The 12,562-nt window shown below is 38.8% G+C and overlaps 2 protein-coding genes across 4 annotated transcripts; one reads left to right on the top strand and one right to left on the bottom strand.

Moving 5' to 3' along the window:
- The first annotated feature begins 1,286 nt into the window (after window positions 1-1,286).
- Window positions 1,287-5,868, top strand: LOC107044818 (pre-mRNA-splicing factor SYF1). 2 transcript variants are annotated; one of them, XM_015266858.2, is made up of 3 exons: window positions 1,287-1,763; window positions 1,810-1,959; window positions 3,061-5,868. In XM_015266858.2, exons 2-3 carry the CDS (start codon window positions 1,918-1,920, stop codon window positions 5,563-5,565), a joined length of 2,547 nt encoding a protein of 848 aa, XP_015122344.1. In that variant the 5' UTR covers window positions 1,287-1,763; window positions 1,810-1,917; the 3' UTR covers window positions 5,566-5,868. The 2 variants fall into 2 exon arrangements, with proteins under 2 accessions (XP_015122344.1, XP_015122343.1); XM_015266857.2 differs by having other exon boundaries at window positions 1,287-1,959.
- Window positions 5,861-8,013, bottom strand: LOC107044819 (F-box only protein 42). 2 transcript variants are annotated; one of them, XM_015266859.1, is made up of 2 exons: window positions 7,696-8,013; window positions 5,861-7,379 (listed from the first exon to the last, which is right to left on the bottom strand). In XM_015266859.1, the coding sequence occupies exons 1-2, from the start codon at window positions 7,817-7,819 to the stop codon at window positions 5,953-5,955; spliced, it is 1,551 nt and encodes a 516-aa protein (XP_015122345.1). In that variant the 5' UTR covers window positions 7,820-8,013; the 3' UTR covers window positions 5,861-5,952. The 2 variants fall into 2 exon arrangements, with proteins under 2 accessions (XP_015122345.1, XP_015122347.1); XM_015266861.1 differs by having other exon boundaries at window positions 5,861-7,345; window positions 7,696-7,801.
- Between the last annotated feature and the right edge of the window lie 4,549 nt (window positions 8,014-12,562).

Genomic DNA, 12,562 nt, shown 5'->3' with positions numbered 1-12,562 from the left:
GTAAGAATGCCCGGCGCATATCTGGGAGACCCCGGTTCGATTCCCGGCTGGGTGAAGCGGAAATTTTTTCTCTAAATTCTAATTCTGGTTAGGCGGTGTTTGAGGTGAATTTAAGAGTGAATTTCTGTGGTTCCCGGTAACTTAGTCGGTAAGAATGCCCGGCGCATATCTGGGAGACCCCGGTTCGATTCCCGGCTGGGTGAAGCGGAAATTTTTTCTCTCTAAATTCTCAATCTCTTAGAATTTTTTTTTTTTAATCAGCGCTGGCAATCTCCCCTATAATTTCTGCCCTGAGCAGAGATTATAGGGGAGATTGCCAGCGTTTATGTGGAAACTTTTCAACCGCAAAATTTCGCAGCATTGGCGCGTGAACTAATCCAGAGTACGTACCTGTAAGTAAGGCAGGGAGCGTACAAGCAGAGAATATAGGGGCCGGAAAAATTTGTGCAAACTCTGTTTGTATCCGGCATAGCGCTGGTATTGGCGATGCCAAAAGTGATTCCAGCGCTATACCCAGAAAAACGTACTGATTCGGAACTACTCTAAGGCGAAATAGCCAACGTTACGTTCTATTTTGTGACCAACTTCACATCAAAACAAAGTGAACTTCATTTTTCTCATAAAAATGACTACAAATGTTTATAAAAAAATGATCGAAGAGTCTGCTGTGTGCCAAACTGTAAAATTAAAGATAAATCAAATTTGAGCTTTCACAATTTCCCTACCTGTCATCAATGTATTAAAAAAAAAAATCTGGGAGTTTGGATCATTCTCTTTTCTACCTTCTCCACCTTCATGCAATAAAATTCCTCCAAATTCACTACCTGATTCTGGGGTAAATCAGCATTTGATTTCAAGTTGCTCCATTGCTGTTTCAAGTCTGTACAGCTCAACATCTCCAATCTATCAACTCGAACCCTAGATAAATCCAATATTTAAAATGCAGATTGCGTCTACTCGAATATGAGTGACGATTAGTAAATGTATTGGACTAGATAAAACGATCAAAAACAAAAAAAAACTACTTTCCCCACCGATAAATATATAGAAGTGTCGAAAAATGTGTTTACATTTTTCACCCCAGCCAGCTAGACAAGTACATTTGCTAATTATTTTCCTCTTATTTTCCTCAAACAGAATTTTTATAGTTATTTCGTGGTAATTATTCCAATGTGACGATTGACGACAAGCTGATACAATTTCTACGTAATTATGTTTATAACTTGTGACACCCCAGATGAGAATGTGTTCAGCTAATAATACCTCCTCTCCTGCTTGAATTGGTCTCCTAGTATCTTCTTGTAAGTCTCGAATATCACAAAATGTCAAATTGAACTTTGGATTGATATTCATATTTACTAAAGTCCAATAATGATAGGGTAATGGGAGGCAAAGATCTTAATTTCGTATAACCATACATTCCGGCGCCCAACCACCTGGTAGGCTCCGCCATAGGCTAGTTATAGAAACCCTCAGTAGAGGGCGAAAAATCACTTTTGGCATCGCCAATACTTTAGTCTATCCTCTTTGCTGCTATGAGTCTAGGTTTAATACGTCTATGATTATAGACGATCGACCGTGGCGCCATCCCTCCCATGGGGTGATACAAATTCTGGCTTGGGGTCACCTGAAGCCCTAGAACTGAGCCTCTACTGTAGGACTGGCGAGATTGTTCTGGGATGAGGGGTGGGAGAATGGGAGTTCAATGCATAACCTACAATTCCCAGTGAAACTCTTTAGCCAGTTTTACTTATAATACTTCAGTCGATCCTGTTTGCTCATATTGCCCTATATAGATTGTTGGAGAAGTTTTACAAAGTTAATGAATAAAACAAACTGGTATTATAAAACTGGTATTTTGAGTTTTATACTATTGTTAATGTGTTAGTTTCGCATGTAGAAAAAATTATCTCAACAATGAGTGAGAAAATTGATTCTAGGGGCAACACTTATGTTATCGTAAGTCAAAAAAATTCAATTATTTTGCGTTTTTCTCCTTGAATTCTTTAATCTCTATTTAATATTACAAAGTATTTGATAATATATTGACTTTGTGGCGAGTAATTTCTAAGAAATTTTTCAAATATCCAAGAATTCTTCCCGTGGAATGTCTTACAACTGCACTTAAAGTAGTATAAACATTACTCAAATTTTGAAGATTAAAATTTCAAATAAATCCTAAACCGAAGTTAATATAATTAGAAACATTCTGGTCCAGTTTGCGCTCAACTGGCAGTTTAGTGTAATTGATAATAATTAATTAAAAGTGTCAAAATAACAGATTCTTATGAGATAATGACCTTTTCCAGGTTAGGGGGAAGTTAAAGGCAGTGTCTATTCACACGGTCCACGGTAAATTTTACCGCGGATATAGGGTATATTTTACCGTGGATATACGGTAATTTCTACCGTGGATATAAGGTAAGCAGTGGGGTACGTTAGGCCCATTTTTTTACCGTGGATAAAAGGTAATTCTTACCGTGGATATAAAGTAATTCTTTTTTACCGTGCATATAAGGTGAGTGAATGGCGTGCAGTGTTTCCGCTCTTTCATTTGAGCCCAAAAAAACATTCATATCTTGTCTGACATCTCTGCTATATGTCTGCTAGATGTCAGACAAGATATGAATGTTTTTTTGGGCTCAAATGAAAGAACGGCTCGAAAAATGGTGTGCTGGTGCCTCTAAAGATGGTTTTGAACCAGGGGAGACTCCTAGACCCCACTGGACAATGTTGTCACAATTGCGCTTTGCAATTGAAAACAGACATCATCTTTAGATACATTTGTCATCTTTAAAACCATCTTCCACGGTAAAAAGTGGAAACACTGCACGCCATTCACTCACCTTATATGCACGGTAAAAAAAAATTACTTTATATCTACGGTGAAAATCGTCCCTATATCCACGGTACAAATTACCGTATATCCACGGTAAAATATACCTTATATCCACGGTGAAATTTACCGTGGACCGTGTGAATAGACACTGTCTTTAAATAAACTCGAATTAGGCTTTTTTCGTCTACATTTCGTATCTAATAATTGCTTATCCATCCTAGAGTGAAGATGATTGGCCATACGAAGAAGAAATGCTCCGCAATCCCTACTCCATGAAGCACTGGCAGCGCTATATTGATCACCTGAAGAACACGAAGTCTCCAAATCTCAACGTCGTCTTCCGCCGAGCACTGGAGAAACTTCCAGGCAGTTACAAACTCTGGTATAACTATCTCTGTAATCGTCGCACTCAATTAAAAACGAAATGCATCGACGATAAGATGTACGAAGACGTCAACAATGACTACGAAAGGGCCCTCGTGTTTATGCACAAGATGCCCAGAATTTGGATAGAATACTGTGGTCTCGTGACAGAGCAATGCTATATTACAAGAACTCGTCAAGTATTCGATCGAGCCCTCCGAGCCCTCCCCATCACCCAACACCACAGGATTTGGCCGTTATATCTAGAGTTCGTCAGCAAACACGATATCGCTGAAACAGCAGTCCGGGTTTTTAGGAGATACTTGAAATTAGCCCCTGAAGACACCGAGGATTACATCGAGTATTTAGTCACGATCGGACGACTCGATGAAGCTGCAGTAAAGCTCGCTTACATCGTGAATCAAGATGACTTCGTCTCGAAACATGGGAAGTCGAATCATCAATTATGGAATGAACTTTGCAACCTCATCTCCAAGAACCCAACGAAGATAAAAAGCTTAAATGTCGACGCAATCATTAGAGGAGGACTCAGAAGATATACCGATCAATTAGGACCCCTTTGGAATGCCTTGGCAGACTACTATGTACGTTCTGGTCTATTCGAACGAGCACGTGACATTTATGAAGAAGCAATCCAAACAGTAACTACCGTCAGAGATTTTACTCAGGTGTTCGATGCTTATGCACAGTTTGAAGAGCTTAGCCTCAGTAAACGAATGGAAGAGGCTGCGAACAATCCAAATCCTACCCCAGAAGACGATATTGATCTTGAATTGAGATTAGCCAGGTTCGAACACTTAATGGATAGGAGATTATTGCTTCTGAATTCTGTTATGCTTCGACAAAACCCTCACAATGTTCAGGAGTGGCACAAACGTGTCAGATTATACGAGAATCAGCCCCATGAGATAATCAGCACGTACATGGAGGCAGTGCAGACAGTTCAGCCTCAACTAGCTGTTGGAAAACTTCATACCCTCTGGGTGTCATTTGCGAAATTCTACGAAGCTAATAATCAATTGGATGATGCCAGAGCTATCTTCGAAGAGGCGACTCGGGTTCCCTACACAAAAGTCGATGATTTAGCTTCTGTTTGGTGTGCCTGGGCAGAGATGGAGATCGATCATGGAAATTTCAATGGTGCATTGAAACTCATGCATCGAGCAACAGCAATGCCTTCTCGAAGAGTGGCTTATCATGACGAATCTGAGGCAGTCCAGATGAGACTTTATAAATCTCTGAAGGTCTGGTGTCTCTACGCAGATTTGGAAGAATGTTATGGAACTTTCAGAACCTGCAAAGCTGTTTACGATAAGATCATTGACTTGAAAATTGCCACTCCACACATTATTATGAGCTATGGGTTGTTCTTAGAGGAGAAGAATTACTTCGAAGAAGCATTTAGAGCGTATGAGAAGGGAATCGCTTTGTTCAAATGGCCGAATGTTTATGATATTTGGAAGAGATATCTTGAGAAGTTCCTGCAGAGATACGGGGGTGAGAAGTTGGAGAGAACGAGGGACTTGTTTGAACAATGCTTGGAGCATTGCCCCCCAAAATATGCAAAGACATTTTATCAACTTTATGCTAAATTCGAAGAAGAACATGGATTGAAGAGTCGAGTTATGTCGGTTTATGAGCGGGCCACAGAGAAAGTTCCTAATGAGGAGAAATTCGTCATGTTTAATATATACATTGAAAAGGCTGCGGATATCTATGGAATTCCCAAAACACGTCAGATCTATGAGAAAGCTATTGATGTCCTGAATGAGGAAAACACTAGGGAGATGTCTCTGCGATTCGCTGACATGGAAACAAAGCTCGGAGAGGTGGATCGTGCGAGGGCGATTTATAGCCACTGCAGTCAAATTTGTGATCCGCGAGTAACTTCCAATTTTTGGCAGGTGTGGAAGGACTTCGAGGTTAGACATGGTAATGAAGACACGATGAGGGAGATGTTGAGGATAAAACGTAGTGTACAAGCTATGTATAATACGCAGATTAATATGATGTCCGCTCAGATGTTGAATACAGCAACGTCGGTTCAAAGTCATGAGATCCCGGATGCCATGAAGTTGTTGGATAGCAAAGTTGCTGCAACGGGGCAGACTGGGGCTATGCTACCTAAGGACACAATTTCATTTGTCCGTGGAGTAACGGAAGGAGGCAACAAAACGAGTCAAGTTACTAATCCAGATGAGATTGATATTGATATAGATGAGGATGATGGAGATAGTGAAGATGAGGCACAGGTTGAGGAGGAGGTTCCAGTCGAGAAACAGCTTATTCCTTCGCAAGTATTTGGAAGCTTGAAAATGAATGTGGATGGCAATGATGATTAATTAATTATTTCGAAAGGAATATGATTATCGAAGAAATTATGGAAGATTACGGGATGTTCATCGACACTTTTTTGCGCAATTGTAATTTCAATCTCGATTAGATACAGATATCCATGAAAAACTTACCTTACAATGTATTTGTAGAGTGGTAAAACCGGATAAGTAAATTTCACACCATTGCTTTTTGGAAGATATGTCAACATTTTAGAGGGAGGGGATAAACTTTCACATTGAAGTGTAAAAATTTCAACTTCATATGAAATAATACCTGATAATAACAAATTCTCTATTCAAGTAAACGAATGTATATATCTCGAATTTATTCATCCTTCACTGATAAATCCTTGATATCCAATGTACATGATTTTTTTGTAAATATTGTGGTACCTAGAGAACATACCGCGGTGGTCTTATGAAATGAATATCGTTATAAACCTCTGAAACATCCTCATCAGTCTCTCCCTGTATCGTAGTAACAACCTTCCGAATTCCTCCAAAGACAATTAACTCGCTCTGCCCCAGGACCAACGAGTATAGGATTCGTCCCTCAGGACCATTATACTCATTCTGACTATGATAAATCCATGTTGCCGCGCATTCTTCCAAAATTTGTGCAATGTCAAGCACAAAAATTCCCAATCTATCAGGTTTCCTCCTCACAAGTCTCTGCTGAATTCTCTGATTCTGAATTCTCTCCTGCATTCGTCTCAGTGACTCTAACTGCCTCACACGATTTGCCTGACGACGTCTCTCCTCAACATCAGGCACTCCCACTGGTGCGAAAGACTTCAATTCAAGAGGTTGAGCGCCAGGATAGATTGAACTATTCGGTGAAGAACTTCTCACATGCATTTTTCGACCCATCAGTTTGCCATGTCTCTCATTGATATGTTCATCTATGTGCTCTTTCTGTTCAACAGTCTGACGTCTCCTGGGAGGTTGTAACAATTGTGATTTATTTACTTCCTTAGATACTACAACACCTTGCTTGGTCGATTGTTTATTACCATTCAAAACAACCACATGATTTCCAACTTTACAAGCTTGATGACACCAAATTTTTGCAGGTGCCCAGTTGGAGCCTTGCATGTTGACCTGCCTCCATGTCCACGTAGGTTCCTCCATTGTCAACAACCAGACGTCATTCATGGCTGCACTGGGACCTGTGCAGCCTCCGAAGATCACAATATGCTTATCCCCTAAATGGATTTGGGAATGTCCATACCTGGGAGGGGGTTTCAAATCAGATATAACTGGTTTGTACCAGTAGTAATGATCCAGATTAAGACACCAAATATCGTTCGAGCTATTGTAGTCGTTGCTGATGCCTCCAATTACGACCATTATGTTTCCATGGATAGATGCAGAGTGAGCGGAGGTTGGAGGAGGTCCGTCTAATGTATCAATTACAGACCATCTGTTTGTTTTCAAGCAATAAACATGGAGTTCGTCGAATAATCTCCGTCTTTGATAAGGTGGATAGGCTGAGGGATGAGACCAGCCACCAAAGAGGATGAAACTGTGATTATAGTACACCATTGAGGCACAGGCTTTTGGGGAGGGGTAGTTACCCCTTGCGAGGGGTCGATCCCATTTTCTGGTGTCTAAATCCAGCTTCCAAAGATCATTGAAGGTTGTGCTTGTTTTCGTGCATCCACCAAACACATACATCGAATTTTGATAAGTGCAGGCTGAATGGGAGAAACGTTCACTGATTATCGCTGGGGGTTCTGAATCTGAGAAGTTGGTATTCCATTCTAAGGAGCCGAAGGCCACTGACCTGTGAAAGTACGACTCTTTATGCTCCATCACCCCTGTAAAACGAGAGGACGCTTACGAAAATTTTATCATCTTCTTTTGATTTCAAAGTATTCGCAAAAAACTGCTACCCAAGTGAAAATGACTTATTTTATTGCAATACTTGACGACATAACAGCATTGAATTTGCAATTAAAAAGAACAATGTGCCGCCTATATAATCTCATGGGGCTGTGTAGATTTAATGGATTCATCAGGACACAAATAAAATTGAAAATATTGTTGTAAATAGTCAATGAGATATCCATAACAGCCGCCAGAAAATAAAGTATAACGAAAATAAAAGTAAAACTGAACTGATCAGATAATTACGTTTCACCGCCAATGACCATCGTTTAGAGACAACCATACATTCCTTCAAACTTCTGTATGGTGGAATGAGATTGAGAATATATTCTAAAATTTCGTCGGGCAAATCATCTATGTGGTACTCCATTATTTGTTGAATTAATTGTCACTTCAAAATTGGCACATTTTTTACGGCATAGTATACTTTGTCATTTAATGTCAACGCAGTAGTTCCTTATAATAACATGATACGATTCTATCGTGAATTTAATAGTTTTTCACTAATGTTTTGGTTCGATAATTGTTTATCATACAAGACGTTTCAGAAAACTCCAAAGTTATGATGCGTCATAGACATATGATACCTAGACAGCGCATGTGGTGGGGGAAGCTGTACAGGTTTAGGCAGAGAGAGATACCCTCGGTCCCTACCAAAGAGGATTGACTAAAGTAGAGGCTCAGTTCTCCAGGGGCAGGTGACCCCAAGCTGAAATAGTAAGTGCCTCATAGGAGGGATGGCGCCACAGTTGATGTAGGCCTCTAAGGTATGATACAAGCAGGTATTGGAAACGCTAAATATCAAAACGCCACCTATGAATGGCGGATATTGGGCTGCACACAGACAGATTACAACCCAATTTGGACTTGTGTTAGCGTGTATATGGGAAGCCTAAAATCGTCCATATTGGTGAAAACGAGCGCCGCCATCGGTAATTAGCGGTCCCACTGATGAAGCCAGAAAACAGGAGACAAGTTCGCCGGAGCGCCAGAAGCGGCGTTCCGGTCGACTTACGCTTCCCCTCAACTCCTTTAGTCTCCCACCACTGGGACTTATTTTGCTGGAGGGAACGTTATGAAATTTATATTTTAAGTCAAAATAATTAGCCCCGTATGAAATTACATGTACAATGTGAAAAAAAGTAAAAAAATGCAAATATATTCATGGTTTTTCATGTACTATTTCTTTAATAGTCAATGGCCCGCTCACTCTTTCATTAATGGGGTGATTTTTATCTTATAATAGGTGAATTCTTTCTTTTTTTACTGAAAATAATTACCAAGATTGAGAGTGAAATCACTGCTCAATGTAATAGCATTAAAAATAAAATGAAAATGCATTTTTGTCCAATGTTGAACAATATTTATTTTTCGCGCGAAAATATCTCGCGAATGTTGTTTGTTTATGGCTGCTCCAAAACGTATTCCAATAGATCTGAACAGTCTGTGCGAGTTGATTCATGCAAAATGGTTAAATCGTGTGCAATTATAAATTGCAAAGCATCTTCTAGGGATAATTATCGTTTTTTCTCCCTTCCCAGTGTGAAGAAAATTGAGAAGCGACGACAATGGCTGGAAAAAAGCGGTAATTTGCTACCGAGTGATCAAGTGTCAAAGAACGATTGTTGTTTGTGTGAGGTGCGTAAGTGAATAGTTGGGACTTTTTTTTTCTTTTGTGGCTCTTGAAACCCCTTGTACCTCATTTATTCCACCCCTCGTGACCATTGTGACCCTCGTATCTTTTTCAAAACTTGTTCATAGAAGAAAACAATAAAAAACAGTTCAAACTGGGATCCTCGTGATCGTAATCCCATCCCTCCCAATTCTTCCCTTCTGATGTTAATTATCCTTTCTTCTAATTAGTATTTCAATCATCTAGTCGACATGACTCTCAGTCAATCTTTATCGCTCGACCCATGAAACTATTTGCTGATAATCATATAGTTTTCATCTCAACATTTTTTACTCCTGTTCCTCTCGATTGAACACAAAATTTTATTTTCATCACGCTGTATCGGAGAAGTAACTTTCCTACACATTGTGATGAAAAATTTTGTCTANAATCATCTAGTCGACATGACTCTCAGTCAATCTTTATCGCTCGACCCATGAAACTATTTGCTGATNGGAAGTCAATGTGTTTTTATTTCATCTGGTAGTTGCATGCCATCGTTATTATTATTCCCTACAGAAATGTTTAAGCGAGCATCAAAAATGGAATTGAAATCCTTGTCTGCAGAAAAGGATGAAGAATACGGAGGTAACAACAGAGAAACATACTTTATAAAAATCACGTATTTAAATGAAATGGTCATGTTCAACAATGATTCTCCTTTTTCAGTTAAGCGAAAATGTCAACGTAGAAGGAGGAGGACAACGACGTGAAACAAGTTTGTTTGGCGACAGCATTTGCGTGTAGATGTGTTCCTGAGAGATGTGTCAACGCCCCTTTTCCGATATTTATTTATTTAAGCTATATTTATTTATATTAAACTCTCAAAAATAAGGGAATGAAGTCTCATCGATTTTTGGCAGTAATTTGTTGAATAAATTAACCATAAAAATAATTGGCGTGATATCTGTCACTATCCAACGCACGCCATGTTTGATGTTTCGTCTCTCTCGAAAATAACCTCACTTAACCATTTTACGCTCCACTCACCCGCGCGCCTATCCCCGTTTTGCCCTACTGAGGAGACCCCTTAATTCATACATCATTAATTCGGTTCCATTGTTAATTACAAAAAACAGAACAGTTTTTTTCAATCATTGAAGTGATGATTAAATATAAATTTATATCGATCACAAAAGTGATCAATTCGTGATCGATTCGTGAAACCTCGTTTTACGCACATGCCGCGCGTGCTAAAAAGCCGCTCACGAACATCGGGACAACAAAAATATCCTTCATCACTTAATCGAAACTAATTTTCCCGGCGAAAAATACTCCTTTCAGGGAAAATATATTACGAAAAATATTATTTTGACACTGTTGCTACATTCACCTCGTGCCGTAATGTGCCTTTTCGTTTGCTCCTAAACAGAAAATGTTAATTTTTATTTGGTTTTACTAATCGACAATTATTTTACTAATCGGCAATTGGTATCAATGCTGACCCCTTTTTTTTTGATAAATAAATAATCACCCATCAACGACTATCAATGAATTAGTAAATTATTAATCAGAATGAAAAATTAACCGATTAATGTATCAACTGTTAATCCTGTTTGATTTTTTTATCAATTATTTAAAGAGGAATTAATTGGATCTGGGAATTTCTGATTAACCCTGATGATGATGAATTTCGGATTAGAAAAAAATCAATTATTTAGTCAATGAATCATTTCTATGGAGAGATTTTCAATTATTTACCCAACCATCAATTGAAGACCATAATTATGCAATATTCCGATCAATTGTCAATTATTCCAAGACCACTTTCGATGCTTCAAACAATTCGTGATCGAAACGAAATAAACTATCATTAAAGAATTGACGCCAGGAATTTTTTGATTATTTCATTATTGGATAATTATCGCTGCATATTACAAAGTTATCCAATAATTCAAACCGTGCAAACTTTATCAATTTTAAGACTTCATCGTGGGAAAACCCCTGGACCGATTCATTTCAGTGATATTCTGATATCGTTAATCACAATTACATAATTCATTCGTGAAAAATCCTTGTCTGAGAAATTTTCATTTTTTTCTCCAGGACACTTTGGAAAAACCACTGGAGGGATTCACTTCAAAATGAAATCAGGTCTAAATTACATGAAGACCTTCCGATTGTGTTATCGATCATCTTGATCGCACAATTCATTCGGAAGAAATTTTCACACCCACACAATAGGTATTTCGTTCAGATGGGTTTAAAAAAGTTTTAAACATCCTAAAACATGGAGAAATGGTAGTAAAATCTAATGATTCATTTTCGAGGTGATTACAGTAACTACTCGGTAGATTGGGAAGTTGTAAATGGTTAATTTTAATGGGCGATTAACTGGATAATTAAATAATCAATGGTTGAAATTATCCATTAATCAGTTTACTAATCATAATAATAAATAATTAATTGTTGAAATAACCAATTAATTTGATATTTAATAACTTTGTAATTGAATGAACGATTATCAACGTAATTAGGAAGTGTACGTTATTAATTATTTATGGATTGAAGAATCGATCAGTTTTTTGTGATGGTTGAGAATTGATCCGACAATCAGATAATTGGCTATCCTGATTAATGATTATTTGATCAACAAATTAATTTGCGGTTCTCATTCATGTATGAAATGATAATAGTAATTACTGTAGACCTGTCATTTGAGTTAATGAGGCAAACAATTATTCAGTTAGCTCCTATTAGGGTCCACGACTCAGTTTTTACCTAAGAGTTCAGGTAGTACAGCCCTGGATATTTCACGAAAATAATCTTTTCAGTCTTATAGCGCCATCAGGTAACGAAAATTGTTACTGACAATTTTATTCTATAGGTAATAAATGTATTCGATTCCTACAATACCGATGCTGGTTTATCGGCTTGGCGTTGTGGACACTTCGTCCTCGTGGACAGTTTCGCCAGTGCAGTATTTCATTTGTGGACAGTTCTGCTGTGCACAGTAGCGCTCCGTGTACAGATCGGTGTTGTGTATGTACAGTTCTGACTCGGCGGATGTATCTCCCCCTCGTAACTCGTGAAAAAAGTGGTTTTTGGCTCGTGAAATTATTCACTCACCTTCCGCTCGTGATATAAACCTCCCACTCGCCAAAAAACACTTTTTTGCACTCGTTACGAAATATATTATTTCTCTCTCATGAAAAAAAAAAAAATTTATTTGACGGGGATTTGAACTCGCGACGCAAGTAAAATCGGCGTGTGGTGGGAGATCTAATCCGCGTGAGGGGAAGGGACGCAACAGTGCCGCGCGCGGCTTCCATTGGAACTTGTCCCCTGTTTCGGTGTCGGCGACATCAAAGCTTCATCATACCTCCCTGTATCATACTTTATAGGCCTCTGGCCGAGCTGGCTGTCCCAGTAACTAGGATCATCGGTGGTCAGTTTAGGTACTAATAGCGCCAGGGAGCAGCGTATCTTCCAATATGGCGG

This window comes from Diachasma alloeum, unplaced genomic scaffold (genome assembly GCF_001412515.2).
Source record: "Diachasma alloeum isolate Michigan unplaced genomic scaffold, Dall2.0 Dall_scaffold_00824, whole genome shotgun sequence".
Taxonomy (NCBI): Eukaryota; Metazoa; Arthropoda; class Insecta; order Hymenoptera; family Braconidae; genus Diachasma; species Diachasma alloeum.
Note: the sequence above shows the minus strand (reverse complement) of the source record. Positions and strands in the feature narration are given on the sequence as shown.

What these genes read in the sequence shown, in the direction of transcription:
- LOC107044818 (XM_015266858.2), top strand. Translation starts at nt 1,918, where the DNA reads ATGAGTGAGAAAATTGATTCTAGGGGCAACACTTATGTTATC. An exon ending in GGGGCAACACTTATGTTATC is followed by an intron (nt 1,960 to 3,060) that starts GTAAGTCAAAAA and finishes TATCCATCCTAG; the next exon opens with AGTGAAGATGATTGGCCATA.
- LOC107044819 (XM_015266859.1), bottom strand. Translation starts at nt 7,819, where the DNA reads ATGGAGTACCACATAGATGATTTGCCCGACGAAATTTTAGAATATATT. An exon ending in ATGGTCATTGGCGGTGAAAC is followed by an intron (nt 7,380 to 7,695) that starts GTAATTATCTGA and finishes CTCGTTTTACAG; the next exon opens with GGGTGATGGAGCATAAAGAG.